This window comes from Podarcis pityusensis (genome assembly GCF_964106645.2).
Source record: "Podarcis pityusensis genome assembly, chromosome: 2".
Classification (NCBI taxonomy): domain Eukaryota; kingdom Metazoa; phylum Chordata; class Lepidosauria; order Squamata; family Lacertidae; genus Podarcis; species Podarcis pityusensis.
The window spans coordinates 34,369,362-34,396,912 of NC_138029.1; the positions used below are offsets into that span (position 1 = coordinate 34,369,362).

Sequence of the window (27,551 nt, forward strand, 5' to 3'; positions counted from 1 at the left end):
AACTTTGCATTGTGGGAGCAAGCTAATTAATCATGCACGTACGTTTCTTTATCTGCAGCAGTAATCCAGCTTCTGTTTGAGCTTCCAACAAGAAAAGATAATCATCGCCTGTGATTTATTGACAGTGACCGTGTGCTTGAAATTGGCAAGGACCAGTCAAGTTTGTCAAGAGCAGCCCTGCATTTCCCCAGCTCTTAGGACGGCTCCCGTGGCAGGTTTGCAGGCCTGCGTTAAAGCTAAAGCACACAGGCTGGCTAAGGAAGCTGGATTCCACTGTGCTGACCCAGGTTCACCTTCTGTTTGAGAAAGAGCTTTATTTTAAAATGGTTATACAATCCGCAATCTGGCATCAAAGTTGGGCGGCGGGTAGAAAGGAATAATTTGAGTTTCAGGGCAAAGGGGAAAGGTGACTGATGTTTCTCGTCCTATCTCTGGCTCATTCTCATGATTATTCATCCAACTTTTCGGCCCTCTCTCGGAAAGTTCTTTGACTTGGGTTTTTACTTCTTTTATGCTCACATCCACTGTGTGTGTAAATGGAATGCTCTGTACATTTAACTGGGGGGTGCTCTTATGAAGCTTTTCATTATGGCAGAATAAGAGATGGCGAAAACTCATCAGGATTTTCTAATTACACAGGGGGAGGGGGAGGCGTGCCTGGCTTTGTCTTCTCAAGATGGTTTGTGTAAACCTCATTACGTGGAGATGTGAAGTGAGAAAAACAAAGGGACAACCCTGAAATAACAAGTAAGGCACTTGGGAAAGGCCTGAATAATAATAAAAAACAAAACAAAAATTTAAATTGTTCGCTTTAACCATTTACAGGCTACCTTTTCTGCAATGATTATGGCAAAGAGACAAGTGAGCCAATTCATTTTCTGGAGCAGGACTGTAAATCAGGAGGTAAAACTATGGCTAAAAGCCAGAGGTCCTTTGCAAAAAAAAAATGAGCGTAAAGGTGGACAGGGCTCTGGACCAAACGCTACTGCTGGCAGTAGCAACAAGCTTTTAGCATATTCACATCGTTTTCAAAGTCCAGAGCCAGCACCGCCGTCACACGTACTCTGTTTTCGGCACATCTGTAGCATCATGAACGATGATTTCCACCATCTTTAGCAAACCAAGCACCTTTGGGAGCTGCAGGGCCATTAACACGGCTAATTCTTGGCCGATTCCTGGCTGCATCTCAGGGACTGATCAATTCTAGCATTTCCTTCGGGTCGACAATCTTCTCCCGAGGCTTCCCGGCCAGCTTGCCTCTCGCCACTTCGGCAGCGTCTATCTTCTCCCAATCCGAAAAGGAAACTGGGCGGATCCCTGTTAATCACCGCAGAAAGGGAAAGCACAGATCAGATCAACCTGCTGCTCCCAGATAAATTCACACATGCAAAAACGGCAGAAGCTCACAAGCCTTCCGCATCAATTACTAGGCAGACTCAGGAGTGCCGGTCAAATGAGATTACTTGTATCTTGGAAGGCTCTTATAATAGCACAGCTCTACCTTAGGGGATGAAGCTCTTTTTTGGTTCGTTTTAAAAGCCTGAATTGGTTTAGAGGGAACACGTTAATTGAAAGCATTTAAATATAATGACAGCAAAGGACCCTGTTGGGCTTTAAAACTACGTCCCCAAGCCCACTGGGGAAGGATTGCTGCAAAAACGATTCAACGTTTCCCCACAAAAACAAAGCCGTATTCCTGTGGTCTTTTTTCCCCAGGTTCTGCACATCGCTGAGAAGCAGTCAAACCGTCCGGGTTCCTTTTGAGATGGCATTTCTGCCCTCTCAATCTTGCCATGGCTACTGCTTTTCACATCACCACCACCCCATAGCTTTGCACCCTTGGGAGTGCAGGGATCCTTTTTGCATAGGAATAAATTACCTGCATGGATCTCTCTGCCACACAGCAAAGTGAGCAAGCACCTTTGTGGGTGGACAGTTACATGGGCATCCCTTATACTGCATGTTCAAATAGAGCAGGAAGTTTTAAATTGCCCAGGTCACCAAACGAAATAGACACTAGGCCTGGGTGATATATCACATGATAGCGGTTTCATAATTTGTGATCTGGCAATATATCACAATTCATGATATATGTTTGTGTGTGTGTGCCCTATGCAAAAAAATATGTGGAGAAAACTGTGAAGTCAGCCAATGCCTCTTTTTAGCTCCATCCTTATTTCAGGCATTGTGATATAAAAGTAAAAGGCAAAGGACTTCTGGACGGTTAAGTTCAGTCATCTCGCTTTCAGGCCGAGGGAGCCGGCATTGGTCCACAGATAGCTTTCCAGGTCATGTGGCCAGCATGACTAAACAGCTTCTGGCACAACGGAACACCGTGATGGAAGCCAGAGCGCATGGAAACACTGTTTACCTTCCCGCCACAGCGGTACCTATTTATCTACTTGCACTGGCATGCTTTTGAACTGCTAGGTTGGCAGAAGCTGGGACAGAGCAACAGGAGCTCACTTCATCGCAGGGATTCGAACCACTGACCCAAGAGGCTCAGTTGTTTAGACCACAGCGCCACCCGCATCCCTATCAGTATATCACAATGTTTAGCGGGCAATATATCACGATGCTGAAAACCAGATATCGCTCAGCCCTACTGCTCACCTCTACAGAGTTTCATCCTTATTTCAGACATTGTGATATATCAATATATCACAATGTTTAGCTGGCAATATATTGTGATGTTGAAAACCAGATACTGCCCAGTCCTAATAGATACATGTTTCTATCACATAACTGTGTGTCCACAAACAATTGCTTTTACATACTAGGTAACTATTTTCCCATGGGCAAAGTGGCCCCAAGAGCTGCCAATAGCTTCCTGCTTGCTGCCTTGGCTTTTATTTGAGTCAGATATGTAAGCAACAGCACAGTGCTCTTACATAGACAAACCTTGTTCGCCCGCCCCCAAAGCTTGCCTGACATGCTGAACATGACACATCACAAACCTGACGTAATCCTCTATTACGGCAGGCAAAAAAGAATAATACCACCAGACTCTTTGTGTGGAAAGGGATGAAAGTCTCTAATCGTAAGAATGAACCCCCAGTTCAAGCTCCAGTTCTTTCAACCTCGGCTCCCCTTCAGTGAAGCACTGAACAACAGCTCACCTTAAAGCACTTGAGGCAAGGTTAGGCAAAGACTGCAAAATACACACTTAAAGAAGAGAACAACCACAGTAACACCAAGTTCCTGTCTTTGGTTCCTGGGAAAGGAAGGCTGAATTTCCTGTCCATGATGTTTGGGTCAAAAAAAATCTCATTAAAAGTGAGAACAGCAAAATAAAGTTGACGGTAGGTATCCTCAAGGCTCCAGAAAGAGATTAGAAAGAAACACAACAGCAAAGGGCATTATTATTTCTTAAGATCCTTATAATGTACCAAGTACAGATAAAAAACAAGAACCCAAAAATCAAGTCCCCTGGCAAAGCCTTAAAAATCTAACATATTTCTTTAAAAATTAGAAGATGTATCTTGTCCCTCAACACTTGAACTGTGTATTTAAAGCCTCACATTTCCAAATCTTGTCTCATTGTTCGGTGGACTGTGCGTCTTTCGGCAATATATTGGGTCATTAAGGTAGCTGCATGGACACCATTGCCAATCTGGTGACAAGCTTCTCTAATGAGAATTAAAATACACACCTTGGCCAAGGTCACCTGTCCTATTATAGGATTCCAATGTGAATCGCAGTAGGATGGACAGAAAGACAGAGCAACACACTTACGTCGGGATTGAAGGATGCTTCTCACTGAGCCAAAGCCTTCCTTGGCATCAGGAAAGTCCAGAGCGCCAGACTGCAGGTCCTCCAGCACAGACTGGGCTGTGTCAAAGCTATCGTTCATCGTGGTGATGATGACGCCGGTGGGGCCCCTCTTCACCCAGCCGCTGCAGTAGAGCCCTGCAAAGGGAAATGAGCAGATGAAGCACGTGTCCGCAGGTCTTCACATGGAACACCTCCAAGCAGAAGCCGCAAACCTGCAGCTCTTTCTCCAGGGTCAACTGGAATACCTGCTGCTGACCCCAGGAAAAATTACCCTATTTTAATATTCTGTTGGAAGCCGCCCAGAGTGGCTGGGGAAGCCCAGCCAGATGGGCGGGGTATAAATACAGTGGTACCTCGGGTTACAGACGCTTCAGGTTACAGACTCCACTAACCCGGAAGTTCTTAACCCTTGGGTTAAGAAATTTACCTCAGGATGAGAACAGAAATTGCGTGCTGGTGACAGCAGGAGGCCCGATTAGCTAAAGTGGTACCTCAGGTTAAGAACAGTTTCAGGTTAAGAATGGACCTCCAGAACGAATTAAGTACTTAACCCAAGGTACCACTGTATTATTATTATTGGGAGGGGGGACAAATGCAGCAGCGACACTCCAAGGCCCATGCATGCAGGTGCCACAAAGCTGGCCCAGAAAGCCTCGGTGCCGGAGCCACGAACCTCTCAGTAGAAATTACCCTGGGAATCCCAGCCAGCCGCTCTCACAAGCACCCCTGTCGGAAACACAGTCTCACCCTCTGCAATGCCAGTCTCCACATGGCTGCAGGTCCACTAACCTGGTGCCCCGAGAACTCTGCCCGACTGGTTCGGGATAACGCCTCGCTTGGGGTCAAAGGGCACGGCGGGGTCAATCGGGAGGCTCCTGTACCCAATGCTGCTGAGAATCAATCCGCTCATGACGTCCTCAGTATCTCCAGTGGGGACTGCCTTGGCAGCGTCTCCTGAGCCCTGCACAGTTCAGGGGCAGAAAAAGAGGAGCAGAGGACAGCGTTAGGGAGGGACGTCCTGTCCTGTCAGCACACATACAAAAACCAGGCTTATTGGCCAGGTGCATGAGCCGAGAGCCCCCAGCAGCACTGCTAGGTGTGTCCCTGGCTAGGCGTCTCCGCCACCCCTGTCCTGAGAGCCTCATGCTCCAAGCTTTTACATAGCATTTCAGAAGCAGCATCCGTTTGGGTCTCAGCCTCCCCAGGATGCTGGGGATCTCCTCGTGAGCACTGGCTGCGTTATGAGGGCATCCTCCTTACCCCAGCTACCAAAGAGATTGTGGGAGGGGGAGACACTTTCTGTACCACTCGGAGGAAAATGGATCCTCGGGGAGACATCGTCCCGGCTTGCCGAGAAGCTGCCATTTCAGCTTGCAGACGGCAGGCAGTTTACACCGGTGGCTCTAATTAGACTGGGAGAATAAAGCTGTCTTCCACTTAATGCCGAAAGGCTCCTGGGGGAAACTCCAAAGCTAAATGGATGCAGCAAGGCGTTCCAAGCGCCAGACAGGATGAGCGAAAGGGGGCGGGAGCAGGGAAGGAAACGAGGCTTGGTGGGGCCACGGGAGAGGAATTTCGGAGCTCGTACTTCCAACCTGGTGGCAGCCAATCGGATGGCTCTGGCCTGCTTCCCGTCGGCGGTGGGCAAGACTTCCAGCGGGCTGCACAAGAACTTCAGGCTCCACTCCTTGGAGGCCGAAAGCCAGCGGCCAGACACCACCTCCCCGGGCTCTTCCAAGGCTGTTTTGGCCATCAGCTCCGTCAGCCGTTTCCTAGGTCTGGGGAGATCTGAAAATTACAAAAGCACTTCAGAAGCACAGGGCGGCCCTGTTGGGATCAGAGGTCCCTGTTGTGCTACTTCAGATGGTGATGGAAGAAGGCCCAGCAGGAGGAAGAGAGACCATCTTGCTCTGCTACACAGTAATCAGAAAAAGTGGAAGACTATCTGCGGGACTCAGCCGTGAGAAATTGGGGTTAAGGCTCCATTAACTGAGGCAGCTGGCACTGAGCTCAGTAATAGAACATGAGGAACAGGACAACTCTGCCCACAGAGCCACTTGCAACGAGGGGATTCAACCTGCCGTGTGAAGCACAAAGCAGAAGACTTTTTTCTCACAAGGAGAGAAAACACAACAGCCATCTACATGGATACAACAATGGAGCCTAAGTGGGGAGGGCTATTACCCCTTTGACGAGGTAGCCACTTTCCTACAAAAGGAAACACACAAATAAAGCAGGAATGGAGCCCTCATGCGATACATTGGGCTCCATCAGCAGTTCTCAGAAGGCGTCCCAAGCATGTCAGCATCCGTAAAGGTCAAACTAGACATGAAGTAATAGGATTTTCCCCAACGGGGCCCTTTGCTTTGCTTAAAAGCAGCAGGGTGGGGTAGAGGTGAGATTGGATTGGGGCCCAGGAGGAGGAGGAGGGGTCAACTCTTTTCCCTGCCACTAACACAGTGATTTATATTGCCCCACAGCCCAAACTGTTATTAGCCTCCAGGTGTGAGATTTGTGGGGAGGGGGTAAGGAAGACCCATGCAGTATTTCAACATAAAGAAAGCGTACATCTAGGGATCTGATCGCGGATCTTCTCCCATGTCTAGTCTGCATCTTGGGCTGCCAATTCATCAAAAGCGAAGGTGGAACTGGCTCAAGACTGCAAACTGGCTCAAGCCCTTCGCAGCTTGCTACACTACAAGGGGAGGAAAAACTTGGGTTGTGATTTTACCAAAATTGTTGTTGTTGTTATTATTATTCACTTGGTGAGGTGGCAACAAGCATTCATTCCCCACCCCCAATCTGAAGGGTTTCAGATTTTACTTGCTGAATTCAAAATTTGAACAGACAACACTTTAAAAGACAAACAGTTTAGGCCAGCTCAGCTACGAGACTGAATTCCAAACACAGCATTTATCTGTTTCCCCCCGCCAACAGAATGCTTAACCTTCCACTCTCTTCTACTCAGCCCCCTTGAAATGCACCCTCCATCAACTCCTTCGCCGCCTACCCCTCTGGGCTCCTCCTCCTTCTCCCCTGATGTTCCTGTTCTTGCGATCGGGATGTGCAGGGAAGAAGCCTTAGGACAGAGCTTGCCGCACGCTCCCGAGAGCCAGCCAGCGAGGAGGAGCTTCTGCCTGTCTCTGGCCCTCAGCCATCTCAAGGTTAAAGACAGCTGTTGTTGCAGCTCATTGCCCTTTGGAGCACTGCAGTTCGTCCCGACAGCGCACACTTCATTATTGTAAAAGAGGCTCTCCGCAGGAAACAAAAGGCAAAACAGGGGACATGTTTCGCTTGCTAAACCAAACCACTCCTGCTTGAGGTATGGCTCTGCACTGTAAACATTTGCAATGGTTCAACCCTCATAGCAACCCTCACACCTCCACCATGGAATTTGGGTATGGTGAGGAGGACTGGTTCAAATTATCACCCTGTGTTGACTTGGCCTTGGTCATCAGCACCAAATGGTAATTTTTGAACTATAAAAAGGCACCAGCTGCCGAACGAAACATAAACATCATCCACATGTCTCTGCCATCTAAATGGAGGACCCCTCCGTCTCTATATGGGGACTTGGCCCCAGAGCATCTGATGTGCCCCTACCCATGTACAGAGTGCTTTCTGCTCATCACTTCCCATGCTCAGCCACACCACAACCAGCTGGGATTAGCAGGAAAGGTTTTCAGATCACGAGCAACAGCAGCAGCAACATTCATTTAGGAAACGAGCTTTGGCTGATTCCTCACCTTTAACAGCCTCTCCAAGGTCTTTGAAGTCTGCAGGATCTAGGAAAGGCCGGGCGCTAGGTAGGTTGATCATCTCCCGCAGTTCCTGAAGGTTGTCAGACAGAGAGCCATTATGCGCCACAACTCCACACCACCGAGTTGCAGAAACAGGTGTGATGCAGGGAAGCAGAATCAAATTGGCTTTCAAAAGTCCTATTATCAATATATATCTATACTCCACTGCCATAAAGAGCCTATAGGCTTAGAAAACTCATGTTTCAAACACCCACAAATTTTGGGGTCTTTTCTACCCAGCAGGCTGGCCTCACAACCAGGTGTGTCCTGGCAGGAACAGGCAGAGATTGCAGTCATTTTTGCAATTGTGAACTGCGAGCAATCTTCCCGCCTTCAAAACTTTGGTGTGGAGTGCAGAAGCTCTCGCTCCGTTCCTTTTGAGACCGTAACGTGGCGAATCCAAGCCTGTCTTGGATATTCTTCATCCCAAACTTTAATCAGTGACTTCAGCAATTTTACACCCAATGGAACATATCAGCCACACCAGATGAAGTGATAGTTATACTGAGCTGGAAGACACAGAACCTGAAGAGCTTTCAACTGAGAAACAAAAGAAGCGTGTGTGTCTGTTTGTTCATACCTTTATGGTGAAAGCCACCTGGAGGGGTCCCCTTCTACCGATAAGGCACACCCGCTTGACTTTGCTGCGGGCCAAGGCTGTCAGGGCATCCTCCGTGATGTCAGTTTTCTAGACAAAGGGAAGAACAGCACCATCCAGGGTTAAGGCAGGGCCACGAGGACCAAGGGTGAAAGTCATGTAGCCACCAGTTCACATGAACGACCCAATCGCCTTCATCTACGCAGGCAAATCTGACATTCAAAATTTGAAGAATTGAGCACAGCATAACCTGGGTGGGAGCATAGGCATTTGCATCATTCCAAGTCACACAGCTGGTCCACATTGCTGAGTACTGTCTGCACCAGGGTTTCCCAAACTTGGGTCTGCAGCTGTTGTTGTTTTTTGGACCACAGTTCCCATCATCCCTGACCACGGGTCCTGCTAGCTAGGGTGATGGGAATTGTACTCAAAAAACAGCTGGAGAAGTTTGAGAAATCCTGGTCAACATTGATGGACAGCAGCACTCCAAGGCAGAGGCCTCTCTCAGCTCTTAACTGGAGAAGCCAAGGATGGAAACAGGGACTTTCTGCTTCACCTCTGAGCCACACCCCTTCCACACATTTCTCAAGATTACAGACCAGCCATGAGCGTGCTGGAAACTCCGCCTGCTGCCTTCTTTATAGGGCACACCTGGTAACTCAGGAATCAAATTCTGAGCTTAGAATAGCAAACTAGTTCTTTGTCGTTTTGTCACTTATGAATGGCCAAATGGTTGCAGAGGAACCCAGTCCTCATCTGATGACCAGTCACATATTATACACAAGAAAGAGCTGTAATTGACATACAATGTGTCAATAAGAAACTATGGGTTGCATCCCAAGGAAGACATCCCATCAGCGCAAATGCTTCCACCTGCACAACAGGATCTCCCCTCCCCTGTCTCTAAGAAGGGACAGATGTTTGCAGGTAGAATCAACCAGCATATCCATGGCGACACATCTGGCAACCCAGCCAGATGGGTGGGGTATGAATGAATGAATGAATGAATGAATTATTATTATTGTTTGGCAGCTTCTTAGGGCAGGGCAATGACATCTGAATAGCTCACATGGGAGATCTTTCTAGGCATTTTTGCAATGACTCGCCTAACTAGTTGAGCTTCAACGTGAAATCTTCTGGTGCAGAGGCGGGAGAACAGAGAGCTGCACAGCAGCGTGATGAAAGGTCAGCCGAACAAAGCCAGAAGCACAATTCGACATGAGTGTGGAGGGAGAAGCCTCAACGGGCAGCATCTCTGGAGCTTCCAATTCATGTTAGCTCAAGACCGGTTTTCTCTCCTTCACTAGCACAGGAAAGCTGCAGGTCTAAGCTTAGCAGGGCTCGTCGGATTCTCCACTGTCTATGTTTTCCAGATATAAAAGGGCCGAGAGATGCTCAGATGCCTCTTGCCCAAGGCTGAATAAACTCCAGTTCAGTCAGCGCCTCCAGGTGGATTTAGTCCAGATGGAAGGCAAAGGAAAGGCTGGCTGTAGTCACCAGGGAAGCAGTGGATAAAACTCAAGGCGCCAAGTTGGACGTGGGTCGGAGGAGGAGGGAGAGAGTTTCCTGACCAACATACATGAAAAACATACCCAGGCTGCCACCTTGTGCTCAGCTGAGGTATGGGAGACGGTTCCAGAAGAACGCACTGTGGCAAGAGCTGCTCCCATTTCGAACATCAGCTCAAGAAACCTCTACCCTTCTGCATGCAAGCACTGTTCTCTCGATGGACAATTCTGCTTTTATTTTTTTAAGGACATCCTTTCCTCCAGTTCCCACAGGATGGAAGACTCTTAGAAGTGAATGCAGGCAACCTCTAGGCCAGGGAAGGGGAATCTCTCTCATCCCGAGGGCCATGCTGCTTTGTAGGAAACCTTCCCAGGGCCACAGTGGTTGTGGCCAGACATGTCCCATCGCATCCTTCCTCCAAGCAAGGAAAATATATTCTTACTACAGTTCAAGGGCACATTCCAGCCCAGTAAAATCTCCCGAGAGGTGGGCACAGAGCAGGGCCAGCGAGGAGCATGGCTTAGGGAAAGAGGAGTGTGGGCTGAGGAGTGCCAAGGGCCAGGCAGAAAGGCTTGGAGGGCCACATTCAGCCCTGCGGTTCCGCACCCCTGCACTAGGCTCCATTCATTGCCGCTGATAACCTATTTACTGTATGCCACCCACACTGGCATACAGCATGCAAGGAAAGAAACAAAAGAATCTTGCAAGCAAAGAAACAAAATAATTTAATGCATTTAAATAGCAAAGAATGCAAGGGGTTTTTTTTGTTTTGTTTTTAAAGAGATCCGTTTTGCCCGTGACGGTGTGACAGTCCTACCGTCGGTGGATTTAAGCAGACACACCATAAGGAAACGCAAGGGTTGATGTGTCTGTGTCTCATTTCTCATCCATCTCATGCACACACAGAACAACACACACGGCTGTGACCCTATCAGAACCCTCAATCACTCCCCCCCCCGGCCACCTCCCTACCCCAAACTCCTTCAGTGGCAGTTGCAGGATTACAACCTCCCCACAGAGCTAAGCAGCAGAAGGACAGCTCTCATCTGCAAGGCGGGAATCCAACAAGCTGGCTGTAGCCATGGAGCTGCTTTTAATTAGATTCTGCCCAGCTCCACCTCGATGGCAAGAGCCCTTCATTAATCTAGATGGGATTTTCTGGTATAGTTTTACGCAAAGCCTTCACTGGCTTACACACACCCCTGCGCCTGACTTCCGTTGCTTGTTCTCGACTTACCTGAAGGATTTCAAGTGGGGATAAGAGAATCCGGGCAACGTCCAGCGCCACATTCCCATGTCCCAGGACCACAGCCGTCTCACTGCTCAGGTCTGGTTTCAGCTACAAAAGGAAATGGATTTTTCACCACAAGCACTCCAGCCATCCCCATCAGTCTTATTACACAGCAGAGATTATCAGCTCTTCAGGATATGCAGTTATGCTTTGCCTGCCCTTCGCCATCTCTTGCAGGACTTCCCATGCCTCCCCGCTCGAAGTCTCTGGAAGAGTTTCCCATGCCTCCCTCTCACAGTCTCTGGCAGAACTTCCACGCCTGTGGATATAGGCCTGTGGACTCCATTTCTCTGTGCTCCAAAGGTGCCACTGTTCTTCTGACCAACTAAAAGCTGTCGCCAGCATCACAACCAATGTGGTTAATTGAAGAAAATCTACCATAGAAGCCACTTAGTCCCATATAACTCAGAGACCAGCCAGTTCGGGGGACCCACTTCAAATCTCCTCAGGTGGGAGCCTTAGGCAAGCCACCATTCCCAAGCCTCCCCATCACATGCAATATTGGGATAACAAAGCTTTTCGTACAGGTTATAGGACAGCCCAATCCTTTTATTTCCTACACTCAAACAGGGGTGGGAGGTGGGGGAAACACCCCACTGGACATACCCCCACTTCCCACCCACCCCTCTTCCCCAAAGCAGAAAAATGCCCCTTCTAGGTTTCCTCATGGCACCTCCAAGAGAGGGTGCCAGCTAATCCCCTCTTACGGACGTGCAAATTGTTCACATTTGTAAGTCTAAGGAGGATTTAATTTGCTGTCTGCTAATCTTTTCCAATTGCAGGCCTTTCAGCCAGCCACTAATCTGAAGCTGGATGGCATCTCTGGAACATGTGGAAAGCCTGAAGAGGCTGCCGGGGGTGGGGGTGGGGACGTCCTCCTTACGTCTCTGTTCTCAGGCAGGCCATTGTACCACCCCACGAAGGCTCTGGCTGTATAAACTCCTGCCAGGTCCTCCCCTGGTATCCCCAGGGTCCGATTGTCCTCAGCTCCATAGCTCTGCAGGGGAAAGAGAGGAAATCCACATACATTTTGCAGCACAGCTGGAAGGAATGGCTGGCAACATTCTGCAACACTGCGATGGGTTTCCCCCAACTTAAATTACCCTCATGTTATCTGCAGCAGAGGAGGAGGTGGGAAGACCACGATGACTATAGAACTGTCAAAATCCTGGCAGAGCGGCAATGTTACTTCTCCCTTAGTTCTAGTGTGCTACAAGGGACTTTTGCCGAGATCTCACACTCACATTTATCTGATTGTAATGGACGGCTTGAGCATTTTGAACTTCTAAGCCTCCAGCGATTTGTTTTCCGACTTCTGCATGGGACTTTTTTGTACTCTGGGAGCTTTTCCAGTTCCCAACAGTCAGAACTGAAGCAAAATGGTTCTATTTGGGTATTTTAAATGGTTCCTGTCACTAGGGGGCAGTGCAACAACAACAACAACTTTATTATTTAACAACTACTACTTTACAATAGTAAAGTACTTTAAAGATGAAGGGCACTGTGGGTTAAACCACAGAGCCTAGGTCTTGCCGATCAGAAGGTTGGCGGTTCAAATCCCCGCAACGGGGTGAGCTCCCGTTGCTCGGTCCCTGCTCCTGCCAACCTAGCAGTTTGAAAGCACGCAGCGCAAATAGATAAATAGGTACCATTCCGGCGGGAAGGTAAACGGCGTTTCTGTGCACTGTTCTGGTTCAACAGAAGCAGCTTAGTCATGCTGGCCACATGAACCGGAAGCTGTACGCTGGCTCCCTCGGCCAATAAAGCGAGATGAGCACCACAACCCCCGAGTCGGCCATGACTGGACCTAATGGTCAGGGGTCCCTTTACCTTTACCACTTTATTATTTAACCCCCTGCCCATCTGGCTGGGTTGCCACTCTGGGCGGCTTCTAACACATATAAAAATGTGTCTTTGTGGTTTCAGTCCCAGGAAAAAAATAACTAGGGACCTAGCAATGGACACTGTGAGAAGTGGGCACACCTGGACTAAGGTAAAACATAGTCCAACAACTCTGACCTAGCCAATATATCTTTGAAAAACCCATGTCTGATCAGGCCTGCCACTGATTCTCCCGCTTAAAAACCAGAGCCAAGCAAACTTACCAAAACTACCGCATGGTACGCTTCCTGCAGCTCCTCTACGGTTACGTCCTTCCCCACAGTCACATTCCCATAAAAGGAGCAGCGGTCGGAATGTGCCGTCTGAGTAAAGGTGTTGATCACGTTCTGTTGGAAGAGGTCAAAAGGGAGAGGTCAGAAGAAGTCGTGTTCCCACATATGCAGAGAGAACTCCCACAGCACCCAGGCAGGAGACCAGAGTCAGGCCAGAGAACAATGAAGGTCCTCAAAGACCTTGCAGCATTTAAGCCAGCATCTCGCTCTCTGGTTCATGCTGCCTCTTCCAAGACTCTTATCTGACAACCAACGAGAACATCTCATTTTAAAACAACATTGTTATCTATGACCTGGCACAAGGCCAGACAGTTTCACTAAAACGGTACATTTATTTATTTTTCGTCCCCCAGCATATAGTCATAGGAGAAAGATCGGGGGAGGGGAGGATTTCAAGTGCTGTATTCACAGGGGGGAATGTGGGCTTTCTCACCCATCCATTTACAAGCATTTTATCAAAGAAATGAGACAATGGCAGGCTAGCAACGACCTTGTCCAGTCATCAGGGTTTACCACTCCAAAAATCTAGTTACCCATACTATTGCTTTCCATTGAAAATCCTGCAAAATCAAAAGGTGAAGTGCAAAGAAGAAATCTAAACCCATGGAAATAATGCAAGTGCTGCACGTATTGCCACTTTTAAAGCACCTGCCCACAGAAGACGGTCCTTGCCTGCAGGTGCACAATCTAATAGACATGGCACAAAAGGTGAAGGGGAAAAAATGTGGAGGGAAGAGGACAAATTCAGATAGCAATTATTGAAGTTACATAACCTGAGCAGCATCATTTGATCAGGACAGGTGGGCATCCCTGCCTTTTAAGTACAAATATATATGCAACCCAGCAGCCCTTAGTCCCTCAACTAATGACAGAATCTACTCTGATTTTCTCTTCAGCTTAGCAATTGGATCCTAGCTATTACTTACCCATCCTGCCCCAAATTCATACCTCTAGGATATTTCTTCCTTTCACTATAATACCTATGTGACTTGTACAGCTCCCTTTACTAGGCAGGTGGAGAGAGGAGCCATTGGTCTAGCCTGCTTCTTCCCATAAGAAGCCTGCTTCTTCATGCCATAAGGAGGAATATTGCTCCCTCTGACCTAAGATACACACACCCAAAAAACCTGCAGCCAGGGCAAAATGGCTCAGGTGCTCGCAGCTTTTCCAATTCTCCATTTTGCAAAGGTCAAGTGGCTCCTCCCTGTTCAGCATGAGATCCCTCAGCCCTGGATCTCTCCTACTTCTTGTTAACTACTCTGTAGGATCCACATTTGTCTCGACTCTTTTATGGAGAAGCTCACGGCAGCATTTTGGCTTCACTGCAACCTGTGAGGTAAGGGAGGCTGACAGATGGCGACTTGGCCAAGGCTACAGAGTTCAATACTCCACTAAGCAAGGATATGAATCTGTGCTTCCCCACAGCCAAACCCCAAATCCTGCCCAGAGTGCCAGGCTGGCTCACAGGCATCTGTGTCATTTCATGGAGAAGAAAAGAAAGAAAAGAGTGATTAAAGCAGGAGTGGGGAACTTATGCCCCTCTAGATCAGTGGCGTGGCAACTTGTGGTCCTCCAGGTGTTGCTTAGCAACAATTCCCATCACCCTCAGCTATGCTGGCTGGGGCAAATGGGAGTTGCAGTTGCACAACAACCAGAGGACTATAGGTTAGCCATCCCTGCTCTAGGTGTTGCTGCTGCCACCATCCCAGATCATCGGCCACGCTGACTGGGACTGACAGGAGCTTGAGGTTAACGATATCTAGAAAAGCACAGGTTGGTTTTAAGGAGAGAGATGTTCCCAAGCTACTATTTACCTTTACTTCAGGGTGGTCCGGAGCTACTCCAAAACGAACAAGGCCAAAGGGAACAGGCAACTTCTCATATATATCCACCTGAGCCAGTTTGTGGTGCTAGGGAGGAAATTAAGTTGGATTAACACATGTAGCTGATAGCGGTGGGGCGGGAGACACAGGAAAAGTTGAAATTAAATTGACTGAAGCTATTATACAGTTGAAATAGGCCATATGCAACAGCTGCTGTTGCAGCAGTTTAATGCAACTCCTATTTTTACTTTTTGAACAGACAGTTTTGAGGTCCACTTACTCACTAATCGCTGTGGACGCCACCCATGGATTACATTACTTCCTTTAAAAAACCCCACATCTTCTGCTGGATGATGGCAGTATCTAGAAGGCTCCATGAAGTTGGTGGGGATCAAAGCATAACCACTTCAAGTCAGCACTGACACCATCTTGGGAGTTCCCAGGACCGATGCAGCCACCTGGTCTGGAGTTCTCACAAAGCAGAACCCAACATCCATATGTTCACTTTCAATTTACTTCAATTACAATTAGCAACTTCAAACATTCCACTTTTCAGAGGTTTATCTCGGAACAGGTCTTCTTGCCTAAACCAGGGAAATGTGGGTTCTCTCCTCCTTTACTGCAGCCACAAGGAGGAGCTTGAAAGCTTTCCCTTCTGTTTTCAGTTTACTGTGGTTTTCTGTAATGCCAGAACCTGGAACTGTGGCTAAACTGAACTACCACTTAGGAAACGGGATCATAAACCACAGTTTGAAGTTGGCTTCTTTCCCTCAAGCATAGATAAGATTGACCACTGTTTGTCCAGGTTTAGCTGTAACACACAACCGCGGCTTGTAGGAAACTGAAGCAAAAGCTTCTGATCTTCACCTTGCAACTGTGCTAGAGGAGGAAACAGCCTGATGCACAATCACGTAACACTAACACTATAGTTCAGTGTTACATCCAAAACACAGCCACCGTGCTCCAATAATGTAATGCCTTTTTCTTAAATCTTAGTGCTCTTTATTCATTGCCGCATAATGTGTATTTAACAAGCGGCAGGCTGCAGTCCCAAATACTGGGGAGTGAACCCCATCAGACTTAATGGGATTTGTTCTGAGTAAACATGCTCAGGGTTGCTTTGTTAGGAAAGGAACTACAATAGATCTCAGTTAATTACCAGATACTTGTGAACCAGTTGGAACCATCCATTCGTGGATGAGCTCCGGAACGTGCTAAACAGTACAATACAGAACAGCTCATCACAACTGCCACCTTCTAACCCAAAGAGCTGCCTGTTATTGGAATACAGATTGGCAAAGGGACGAGACCTCGATTCAGTTATAAATATGTATGCGAGGTTTTGAACTTTGGGGACATTATTGTTTCTCGGAGAGACTTCCCTCACGACCTGGTAAATTATTTGCTTTTGATCATCCTTTGCCTGGGGATTTCGGGGTAAATCTTAACACTGCAATTGTTTCAGCAGAAGTGGGAACTCTGGGAAGGGGGCTAGAATCTAAAGTAGGCACACACTTTGAAAATTCGGTTAGAGAATACTATGCATTTAAAGATGCTTCCCACCAGGTAACAAAATGTCTCCCACCAGACAGCTATTATGGAATCCAACAACAACAAACCCAAAACCCTGGGAATGATGGGGTTGTATTCAAAAGCTGTTTGTGCCCAAGTGGAAGTGACTTCAACTCCTGCAATGGGACATTACCTCTCTCCTTTCCCCTCCCATGTCCTCAGGGTTGGGGGATCTGCCAGAGCAGATTTCAGGAGCATGTGGTGGGAGGACAGAAAGGTGAAGTCCCACTGCGTGGGCTGAAGTCCATTCACACAACACTGGGTTCCATTCTGTAGCTCTGCGAAATGACTGGTGGCTCCTACGAACTAGCAGTACATTGGGGGCAGTATGCTTCTGATTACCAGCTGACAAGGACAGTACATTTGTGAGCAGGTCCTCTTTCCAGGTTTCCTACAGGAATCTGGCTGGCCACTGCGAGAATCGGATGGTTCTCTGGTCTGATCCATCCGGGTTCCTCTGAGCAGCACTCACAGAACTACCATCCCTATGGTTCTTCAGGAGGAAGCGGTGAGACTTTAATCAACTGAAAACAAGCTTTAAATGTGGAGGACAGATTTAATGTTGGCTTGTAGCAATTCAGCATGGCCCCGCATTACAGCGTATTAGAAAGCCAGTGTGGCGCAATGGTTGGGGTGCTGGACTAAGACATGAGAGTCAAGGGTTCTAATCCCGACTCATCCACGAAGCTCACATGGTGACCTTGGGCCAATCACAAGTCTCCATCCTACCCCACAGGGTCGTTGTGAAGATAAAACGTGTCGGCAGTGGAAATCGTGGGTAGGACTCAACTAACAAAGCCCCACAAATGGAAGGGCCTTTGCTAGCACAACGGGCCTTTGCCCCACCTCCCCCACTGGCCTTGGCAGAACCCCCGGAACAGGGAGGGAGGGAGGAGAGGGTAAAAACTGTCCCATTAGGCAAGCAGAAATGTTTGTGGTGACGGGAGCAATCTGCTTAGCACCACACAGAATTTCTCCCTGCGAATGCCTCCTAAGGCAAGATAGGAATGCATGCAAATTCCTTTTGACAATCTGAAGCCACAGTAGTAACTCCATGAGTAGTACCGTTGTAGGGGGTTAAGATGAGGTAGAGATATTCCTCCTCCAGGCTCCAGCGGGGCGGGAGAGCAGGAGGTCTGCCCCTGCCCAAGCCCCAAGTGTACCTGGCAAAAGCCAGTAGAACAGGGCAAAGCAATTCAAAGCTGCTCCTCCACCCCCAGAGAGGAGGCTGATATTTGCCCCTGCTCTGCTGCACCAACGTGAAGCTAGCGCAGCAAAAGAAGCATGCATGCACGTGCACACATGCGCAGACACCCCTTGTGGCCAGCAGGGTCTGGGTGCAGTGGAGGACCTGATGTTACATTCCTCCCCAGCCAGTCTTAGGACTGCCATGCCAGAGGACTTTCACAAACCTTGACACAAACGCAGGACACAAAACAAGGCTGGGGAAGCCAGAGCTACTCTTGCAGAGACCCACATTTTCAGCTACACTAGCATCACACGTCAAGAGCTCGCCCTGAGCAGGGAGAGCGATGCCCTTGAACACGCTGGCACCCATTCCAGGATCAGTTTGTTATGCCTTTCAGGATTATCCTTCACAGTCGAATTTTGCAGCTGAGGGCGAGCAACAGGAACATTGTTTTCCCAATTTCAACCAAGAGGGAGAGAGAGAGAGCTCTTGAAGTTCAAAAGGATAGCAGTGGAGGCGGGAGAGAGAAGAGTGATCCTAATTTAATAGCATCACAACCAGTACTGCAAGAAGCAGAACACTTTATTCCCAATTACAGTCTCTTCCATATTCTGAACCGGCCTTCCAGCGAGAGATTTCCATCCCTCCAAGAGTCTCTAATGTGCTAATTAACCTACCTGACCTGGCTATACACAAGCACAGAAAATCCTTTTTTCTTTTTACTATTTGGATCTAATCACCCTTGCAAAAAAAAAAAAAAAGTTGTGTGAAGCTTGCTTTCTCTTTTCGGGTCCAAAGCGTTGTCCCAATCAAAGGAATCGCCTCCACCATCAAAACTTGCAATCTCATGCAAGGCTTAAGGCCAAGATCTGCTAAGCATTTCAGACAGTGGGTGTGAAATTTTCTAGTTTAGAATCCCTCTGCAGAAAAGCTGCAGGCCTACATAGACCCTTAACCAGGAGTAAGTCCTATTGAATTCAGTGGGGCATACTTCTGAATAGACAAATGCAGGGTTTTCTCTGTTATTATCTGTGGAGCCTCCACGAAAGGAGGCTCACCAAAAACCTGCTATTAACAGTGTCCAGTTAAGAGATGAAGGTTGCAATTCTACACAGGCATAGTAAGTACCAAGGAACTGAGCCTAAATGGACAGGATTGCATTTTTGCTCACACTAATGTATGAGGATGGATTTTTTAAAAATATTATTTGGGAATGGCTATTGTAGTTGTTGCTGTTTTTTATCCTATTACAGTGGTGCCCCGCAAGACGAATGCCTCGCAAGACGGAAAACCCGCTAGACGAAAGGGTTTTCCGTTTTGGAGGTGCTTCGCAAAACGAATTTCCTATGGGCTTGCTTCGCAAGACGAAAATGTCTTGCGAGTTCCTGCAGGGGTTTTTTCCTCCCCCCCCCCCTTTTTCCCAAGCCGCTAAGCCGCTTATCAGCTGATCCGCTAAGCCGCTAAACAGCTGATCACTAAGCCGCTTAACAGCTGATCCGTTAAGCCACTAAGCCGCTTAACAGCTGATCCGTCAAGCCGCTTAACAGCTGATCCGTTAAGCCGCTAAGCCGCTTAACAGCTGATCCGTTAAGCCACTAAGCCGCTTATCAGCTGATCTGCTAAGCCCGCTAAGCCGCTAATAGTGCTAATCCGCTAAACCGCTAATGGGCTTGCTTCGCAAGACGAAAAAACCGCAAGACGAAGAGACTCGCGGAACGGATTCTTTTCGTCTTGCGAGGCACCACTGTACATGGTACAGGAAGCAAACCCTTACATCTGCTTCTCAGTGACTTACACACAGACACACACAAAGAGGGGAAATGCTACTAATCGCCTGTGATCTTGCAGGTACTATTCAACAGACACCCTGTCAGAATAATAATAATAATAATAATAATAATAATAATAATTTATTATTTATACCCCACCCATCTGGCTGAGCTTCCCCAGCCACTCTGGGCGGCTTCCTATCGAGAATTAAAAACAATACAGCGTTAAATATTAAAAACTTCCCTAAACAGGGCTGCCTTCAGATGTCTTCTAAAAGTCTGGTAGTTGTTTTTCTCTTTGACATCTGATGGGAGGGCATTTCACAGGGCGGGCGCCACTACCCAGAAAGCCCTCTGTCTGGTTCCCTATAACCTCACTTCTCGCAATGAGGGAACCGCCAGAAGGCCCTCGGCGCTGGACCTCAGAATGTTTTAAATCAAATCACAAGGAAAAGCAATTGGTCCTAAAACATTCCAATCTAAAACAAAAATAGATAACTATGTGTTTTTTGTATTTTAATGCTTGCCTAAGCGTTTCACTAACAAACATACAACAGAGCCACCAAAATACCCAATAATATAGAAACGAGCTAAAATGCCAACTCTCCAAACGTTTTTTCAGCTACTCAGGTCTTCTCCAGCAGTTTAAGCACATTAAAAAAATCCTACAAGAGTTGGAAGGGACCATGAGAGTCATCTAGTCCAACCCCCTGCAAGGGAGGAATCTTTTGCCCAATGTGGGGCTTGAACCCACTTCCCTGAAATTAAGAATCTTTTGCACTACTGACTGAGCTAAGAAACCTTGTTCTTGCTCATCTGGGCCCTGCTAGGCCTACATATTAATCATGCCCCCAAGTTCTGGTATGTTTCATGCACACAATAGAGCTATGATGGATCAAAAAGGAAGACAATATGCATGTCTGGGTCTCTTGGGCCTTTGTGCACATTTTTTTCTGCTTTAGCCAACAGAGGCCTTGGCATCATGATAAGAGTAGATAAAAGCAGATGTGAAGCCAAAACAAAGGTGACAGAATAGCACATTTTGGCAAACCGGCACTGGAATGTGACAAAATGCCCTGTGTGGAGAACTGCCGACACAGCAGGGTCCCAGGTGCTCAATTCTCCACCCCCTCCCAAATTAATTAATTAGTCTGTTTCTACTCTATACAGTGGTACCTCAGGTTAAGTACTTAATTCGTTCCAGAGGTCTGTTCTTAACCTGAAACTGTTCTTAACCTGAAGCACCACTTTAGCTAATGGGGCCTCCTGCTGCCACTGTGCCGCTGTGCAATTTCTGTTCTCATCCTGAAGCAAAGTTCTTAACCTGAGGTATTATTTCTGGGTTAGCGGAGTCTGTAACCTGAAGCGTATGTAACCCGAGGTACCACTGTATACGTAGTCATGTCGGCTGCATGAACAGTAAAATTAATAGAAAGTTCCTGGTTCCATTACTGAATGACCTTAAGACGTAAAGGGATTTTTTAAGGTTGCTCTTTTGCAGAGTTTTCTGCCCACCCCCCTTCTTTCTTGCTTCACGATTGCATTCCATATGGATTTTCATATCACTTAATAGAGTCATACCTCGGAAGTTGAACAAAATCAGTTCCGGAAGTCCGTTCGACTTCTGAAACATTTGACTTCCAAAGCGCAGCTTCCGACTGGCTGCAGGAAACTCCTGCAAACAATCGGAAGCTGCGGAAACCCCGTCGGACATACGGCTTCCAAAAGAACTTTAGAAAACCGGAACACTCACTTCCAGTTTTTGATCGTTCGGGAGCCGGAACATTTGACTCCCAAGGCATTCAGGAACCATTAAGCTTTGGATAGTATTATAACAAAGTGAGCAACTGCAGTCCTTTGTTGCCTCCTTTCCACATGATAAGCCATCAAAGCCCCAAAGAGAGAATTTGGAACACATGTATTAAGTGAATTCTTCACCCTCCAGGGATAATCATTGCCAGCAAATAAGAGTCATAGAATAGTAGAGTTGGAAGGGACCACAAGGGTCATCTAGCCCAACCCCCCTGCAATGCAGGAATATTTTGCCCAATGTGGGACTCGAACCCGTGACCCTAAGAATAAGAGTCTCGTGCTCTACCGACTGAGCTATCTAAGCTCCTGCTTCCAGAAGCCACAGTGGAGATAAGAAGCCTTTGTAAGTAAGCCAATTACCTTCAGAAGGTGTTGTGCCGTGTAGAATCCAGCAGGTCCACTGCCTACAATACATATCCGAGGTTCGGTCTTGGCTGTGGAAAGGAGCCTCTTGTTGCCTGAGAACAAAACTGGGGGGAAGACAACAGAGAAGTCACACAAAAAGCAAAAAAACAAAAACCACAGTGGTCCATAGCTGGTAGGTTCAATCCAGCTGCAGAAATGTGCACCTGGCCTGGAAAATAATAATATATCACTGGAAAAGTGATATATACACACCCCTTCAGTTCCAGCCTGATTGCTGTCAAAAGTGGCTATCAGCAAACAAAGCAGAACCAAGCCCCATGGAAGTGGAGCAGAAACAGTGGGGCAGGAAGAAGACCCCCTTACAACAAGGGGGCTTATGGCCCACTGTTTCCACGTTCACCTTGCCTGCTGATCACCACTATCGGCTTATTCAGCTTGCAGAATGAAGCACAGAAGCATAGAGTTGTAAGTGTGCAATATTTTCAATTCCCCAACCATCCCCTCCTCTAGCCATCCTTGCTCAGAGTTAACATATAGAGAAAATGTTATTCTTGTGTCTGTGAATTTTATTCCCCTCATAGGGGAAAGTGAACTGGTGCCTCCTTTATTACTAAGCATCCCCAACTCTACCAGTTACCGTATTTTTTGCTCTATAAGACTCACTTTTTCCCTCCTAAAAAGTAAGGGGAAATGTGTGTGCGTCTTATGGAGCGACTGCAGACTGCACAGCTATCCCAGAAGCCAGAACAGCAAGAGGGATTGCTGCTTTCACTGCGCAGCGATCCCTCTTGCTGTTCTGGCTTCTGGGATTCAGAATATTTTTTTTCTTGTTTTCCCCCTTCAAAAACTAGGTGCGTCTTGTGGTCTGGTGCGTCTTATAGAGCGAAAAATACGGTAATTTAAAAAATAGCAACAATTGTTCCTATAAGCAGTTATCAGCACAGTTTGGATAAGCAGCTGTGAATCCAATATACCCACAAAATGCATGTCAAAGGAATTAGAGGGGGCCTTACACTTATTGTAACAACCTCATGGTGATAATGAGCTACCTATTATATTGGGGGGGGGGGGGCACCAGTCACAGCATTGCATGGGTTTGCACTGTAGTATTTTATATTTCCCCCATGATCCAAGTCCTTGGCAGCTTGCTTATCCATGACAAATAACAGGGTTCATACTCTCATCCCCTTTGTGCCCCAGCAGCAATGCTGGTTTGAAATATCTCATTCACGACAGCAATACAATCCAGAGGCCAAAGATCATCAGTTACCACACGTGACTTAATCAAAAAGGCGAAGGTCTAGAGATCGTAGCCTTCCCACCCCCCCACCCCAGCCTACAAAGACCTTGGCAGTCACTGATAATTTTTACACTGTGAAGTACAAAGATAGCCCTATTCCCCAGCACGTCACTGAGTCTAATATTTTGACGAACTGTCCCTGAGATTTTATGGGTTGTTGTTTTTTATCAGTTTGGGTTGCGCAAGCATTACTTGCTTCAGAACTGCTAGACTTGCTTGGATCTACAGCCTGCCTAAACTTGTATTCCAGTTCCAACCGGGGCCAATATTAGAAGCTTGAAAACAGAGATTGAGAACCAGTGGGCCCTCCAGAAGTTGCGGCCTACAGAGCAGTCAGTGCACAGATCAAAATGGACTTCAATAGACCCCTATGGCCTTTCAGAAGGACAAGCATTTGCCTTACAATAGTGTAACCAAGGCTACACTATTGAAAAATGCTGCTAATCTACCTCAGAAGATTCTTGTATGACCTACTGAGATAGTGAACGTGAATATCCAGAAAGACAGGAATGCCAAATCAGATCTATATAGTGGCTGAAGGAAGCATTGTGGGTGTGAGGATCTATGGGTCTTTGGAGGCACACTACGTGAACCTGCCGTGGATGGTTCAGCCTCCCCGGCTATCACAATGCATTGTAGAGGTCATTTGGGAACTCGTCTGATTTACGCAACAGACACTAAAGCATACAAGCAATTTAGCAGGATACACCCTATGCCGGTGATGTCCAACAGGTCGATTCCCGGGGGCTCCCTTTTGATTGCCAGCTGTAAAAAGAATTGTGTAGGAAGTCTCCCCGCCGTGCTCATTCTGTCCGTGAGATGGGCGGTCGTTTAAGATAAAAAAACTTGTCTGTATCATTTTGTCTGCTCTTTAGACCTGTGGTTGTTTTTGAGTGCTTTATGACCCCCCCCAAAAAGTTCAACAACTTTCATCCTCCCCCCAAAAAGGCTCAACAACTTTGGTCCCCCCCCTCCAATGACAACGGGTAGATCACTGCCAGTTGTTTTATACTGGGAGTAGATCGCAGTCTCTAGGGAGGTGGACATGCCTGCCCTGCGCTAATGCATTGCCACTGAGAAGGGGAATACCTTTACCGCCTGTGCCTGACCCCGCCTGTGTCTGCAGTCTAAAGACTACTGTGTAAACTTTACCTTTGGTTAAATACAGTCTTGCAGCCCTTGGAATACTTTGTGTAGGCCTACACCCATCTGGAAGCAGGGTGGTCCAACACACAGCCCAAGGGCCACATGCAGCCCTCAAGGCCTTTTTTGGCAGCAGTGTTAGAAAATCAGATATACAGTGGAACCTCGGTTTTCGAATGTAATCCGTTCTGGAAAACCTTTTGACTTCCCAAACGTTCAAAAATGGAAGCAATTACTTCCGGGTTTTCAGCGTTCAAAAACCGAAACTTTCAGCTTCCAAGACGCTAAAAAACCGATGTTCCACTGTTTAAGCTAACCAGCCAAATGGTTCCTTAAACCTGGGTTAAGGTAAGGTTGCCACAGCAGAATATCTAGGCGACACTGGGCGGGGGAACAGTGAGGTTTATTATTAATTATTATTATTATAATCATCACCATCATTTATATACCACTTTATAGTTTAAAGGGGGGGGCATCTCAAAGTGGTTTACAATACATTAAAGCATCCAATGAAACAATCCAATTTCCAGCTTCAAGGAAAATACTTCAGTGTCATTTTGCTTTCCCCATATTGATTTACCAACTTAATTTATATAGCTTCCCCTTAGCAGAAGTACTCTATGAAGGCAGTGTGGTAGTTAGTGTTGGACTAGGACCTGGAAAATGCCTGTACAGTGGTACCTCGGGTTACAGACACTTCAGGTTACATACGCTTCCGGTTACAGACTCTGCTAACCCAGAAATAGTACCTCGGGTTAAGAACTTTGCTTCAGGATGAGAACAGAAATCGTGGTCCGGCGGCGCGGCAGCAGCAGGAGGCCCCATTAGCTAAAGTGGTGCTTCAGGTTAAGAACAGTTTCAGGTTAAGAACGGACCTCCGGAACAAATTAAGTTCTTAACCCAAGGTACCACTGTATTTGTGCTTCACCCACGGCCCTAAGATGCCCATGAAATGTACGTTACCTAAGCGGGTCCAAGACAGAACAGCAGCACCATATCCAATTCCAGTAAGGCTGCACCTAACCCCAAACTCACCCCTGCACATGAATGCAGAAAATCTCTGGTGTACCCTGGTTTGCACACACTCCAAATGCCACAAAACCGACAAGATCAGACAAAAGATCTCTCCCTCTCTAGTCCGGCCTCCTGTTCCCACAGTGGCCAACCAGAACCCACAGCAGCAGGACATGAACACAACAGCCCTCACCCCTCATAGTGCCTCTGGTCCTGGAGAGAGCATAAATAGCAGCCACCCTGACTAGTAGCCACCGACAAGGAATTTGATACCAAACACTTTTTCAAGCTATGCACGCCAGTTGGCTTCCCACGCTCTGGACTAACAACGGTGGGAGAAAGAAGCACCTTCTAACCCACTGGGGGTTAGTAGCATCAAGCAACTCCTGGGCAGATCACACAGGCAACCCACACTACTGGCCTTTCAACTGCCACACCTCTGGAGCATGGAAAGGCCAAAGGGGCAGCAGCATAGGCCTCAGCTCATTTGGCCTACGGCCTCAGGTGTGCCCAATAAGGGCACCAACTTGCCCCTCCTCCTGCTGTTGCTGGGATAGCAGAGTTGGTAGAGCATGAGACTTCATGCTGACCTTCAAAGCCCTAAATGACCTCAGTCCTGTATACCTGAAGGAGCATCTCCACCCCCATCATACAGGCCAGACACTGAGATCCAGCGCCAAGGGCCTTATGGCGCTTCCCTCACTGTGAGAAGCCAAGTTACAGGGCAGGCAGAGGGCCTTATTGGTAGTGGCACCCGCCCTGTGGAACGCCCTCCCTTCAGATGTGAAGGAAATAACAGCAGCAAGAATACTCATTGCAAAGTATTGGAAGACACAAGATCTACCCACTCTGGAAGAATGGCAGATGAAGGTGATTGATTACATGGAATTGGCAGAAATGACTGGCAGAATCCGAGACCAGGGAGACGAGTCGGTGAAAGAAGACTGGAAGAAATTTAAAGACTATTTACAGAAATATTGTAAAATTAATGAATCTTAGAAGGATGTTGGATAGAAACTAAGTGGTTTCCAGCTGTAATGCTTTAGGAGATATGAAAAAAAGGTTTACAAATGGGTAAAAGCTTAATGGTAAGGATTTGCTGAACTAACAAACTGAACTGGAATACAAAAAAGGGAGGTACGAGGAGGTCCGGGGAAATAAGTGTAAGGAAGATGTGCTATGGAAAATTAATGTGTTTTTAACTGTTTTTATTTTGTATGTTTCTTTTTCTTTTTCATTTCTTTGTTATACCTTAATAAGGGTTTTTTATTCTTTTTTCTGTATTTTGTATTGTATTTTTATTTTTTGTTTTTGTGTAATTCTTGTATTCTTTGAAATTTTAATAAATATCATTTAAAAAAAAAAGATGTGAAGGAAATAAGCAGCTATCTTATCTTTAAAAGACATCTGAAGGCAGCTCTGTTTAGGGAAGTTTTTAATATTTAATGCTGTATTGTTTTTAACACTCGATTGGAAGCCGCCCAGAGTGGCTGGGGAAACTCAGCCAGATGGGCGGGGTATAAATAATAAATTATTATTATAATTATTATTCATCTCAGGGTTGTGGGTTCAAGCCCCACATTGGGCCAAAAGATTCCTGTATCACAGAAGGTTGGACTAGATGACTCTCTGAGATTCCTCACACACACATTCCCTGCGGCCCGGACTTGGGCGCCTCCCTCTCCCTGTTTCTCCACCCTGCCAAACAACCAAGTTCTGGGACAGCTCCCTTGGTAAAAGCCTGGGACTCTTAATATCTCACGGTTGTCTGTTCAAGTCCCACGCTGGGCAAAAGATTCCTGCACTGCAGGGGGTTGGACTGGATGACCCTGGGGGTCCCTTCCAACTCGACAATTCTACGATTCCGTTCTTCTACCTTAGTCTTTCAGCAGAACGGGAGCAAGGTATCGCTTTCGTTTCTTGCTATGCCGTTTATCTTTTGCCTTTTTATATTGCAAACCGCCCTGTGACCGTCGTGCGGTATAGAATTTTAACTGATATTAAGAACAACCAAGCATGCAATCAAATGACGCCCCCCACTTATAGGGTCCCCCCCCAAAAAAATAATAATTCCAACAGCTGCCTCGCTTACCGGCTCCGGAGGGAGGCCGCTCTCCCGCGAGGGCTCCGCTAGGCAGAGAAGAGCGGAGCGCGCTCGCCCTCCTCCAGCGAAGGATCCCCCCGGCGCGGCTCATCCTGGCAAGCGGCGCGGCGGCATCGAACCCCGGCGCCTGTCCCGCCGCTTTAGTCTCCTCTCGCCCGGAGAACGCCGCGACCAATCGCAGGGCGCGAGGGGACGTCCTTAGCGTGGGTCCGCCCACGCGCCGCCGGACGGCTCCGTTCTCGTCCCGCCCCTCGGTCAGCCAGAGGGCCAATCGCGCCGAGCGCAAGTTGTTTAGCATAGGACCGGCCCAACC

At 47.5% G+C, this 27,551-nt stretch overlaps 1 protein-coding gene across 1 annotated transcript; it reads right to left on the reverse strand.

Moving 5' to 3' along the window:
• Positions 1-294: 294 nt before the first annotated feature.
• FDXR (ferredoxin reductase) lies at positions 295-27,551 on the reverse strand. Its single transcript, XM_080993835.1, has 12 exons — positions 27,227-27,551; positions 21,672-21,781; positions 14,961-15,056; positions 13,078-13,200; positions 11,856-11,969; positions 10,919-11,020; positions 8,155-8,262; positions 7,521-7,605; positions 5,363-5,562; positions 4,564-4,735; positions 3,736-3,909; positions 295-1,317 (listed from the first exon to the last, which is right to left on the reverse strand). The coding sequence occupies exons 1-12, from the start codon at positions 27,534-27,536 to the stop codon at positions 1,187-1,189; spliced, it is 1,725 nt and encodes a 574-aa protein (XP_080849961.1). The 5' UTR covers positions 27,537-27,551; the 3' UTR covers positions 295-1,186.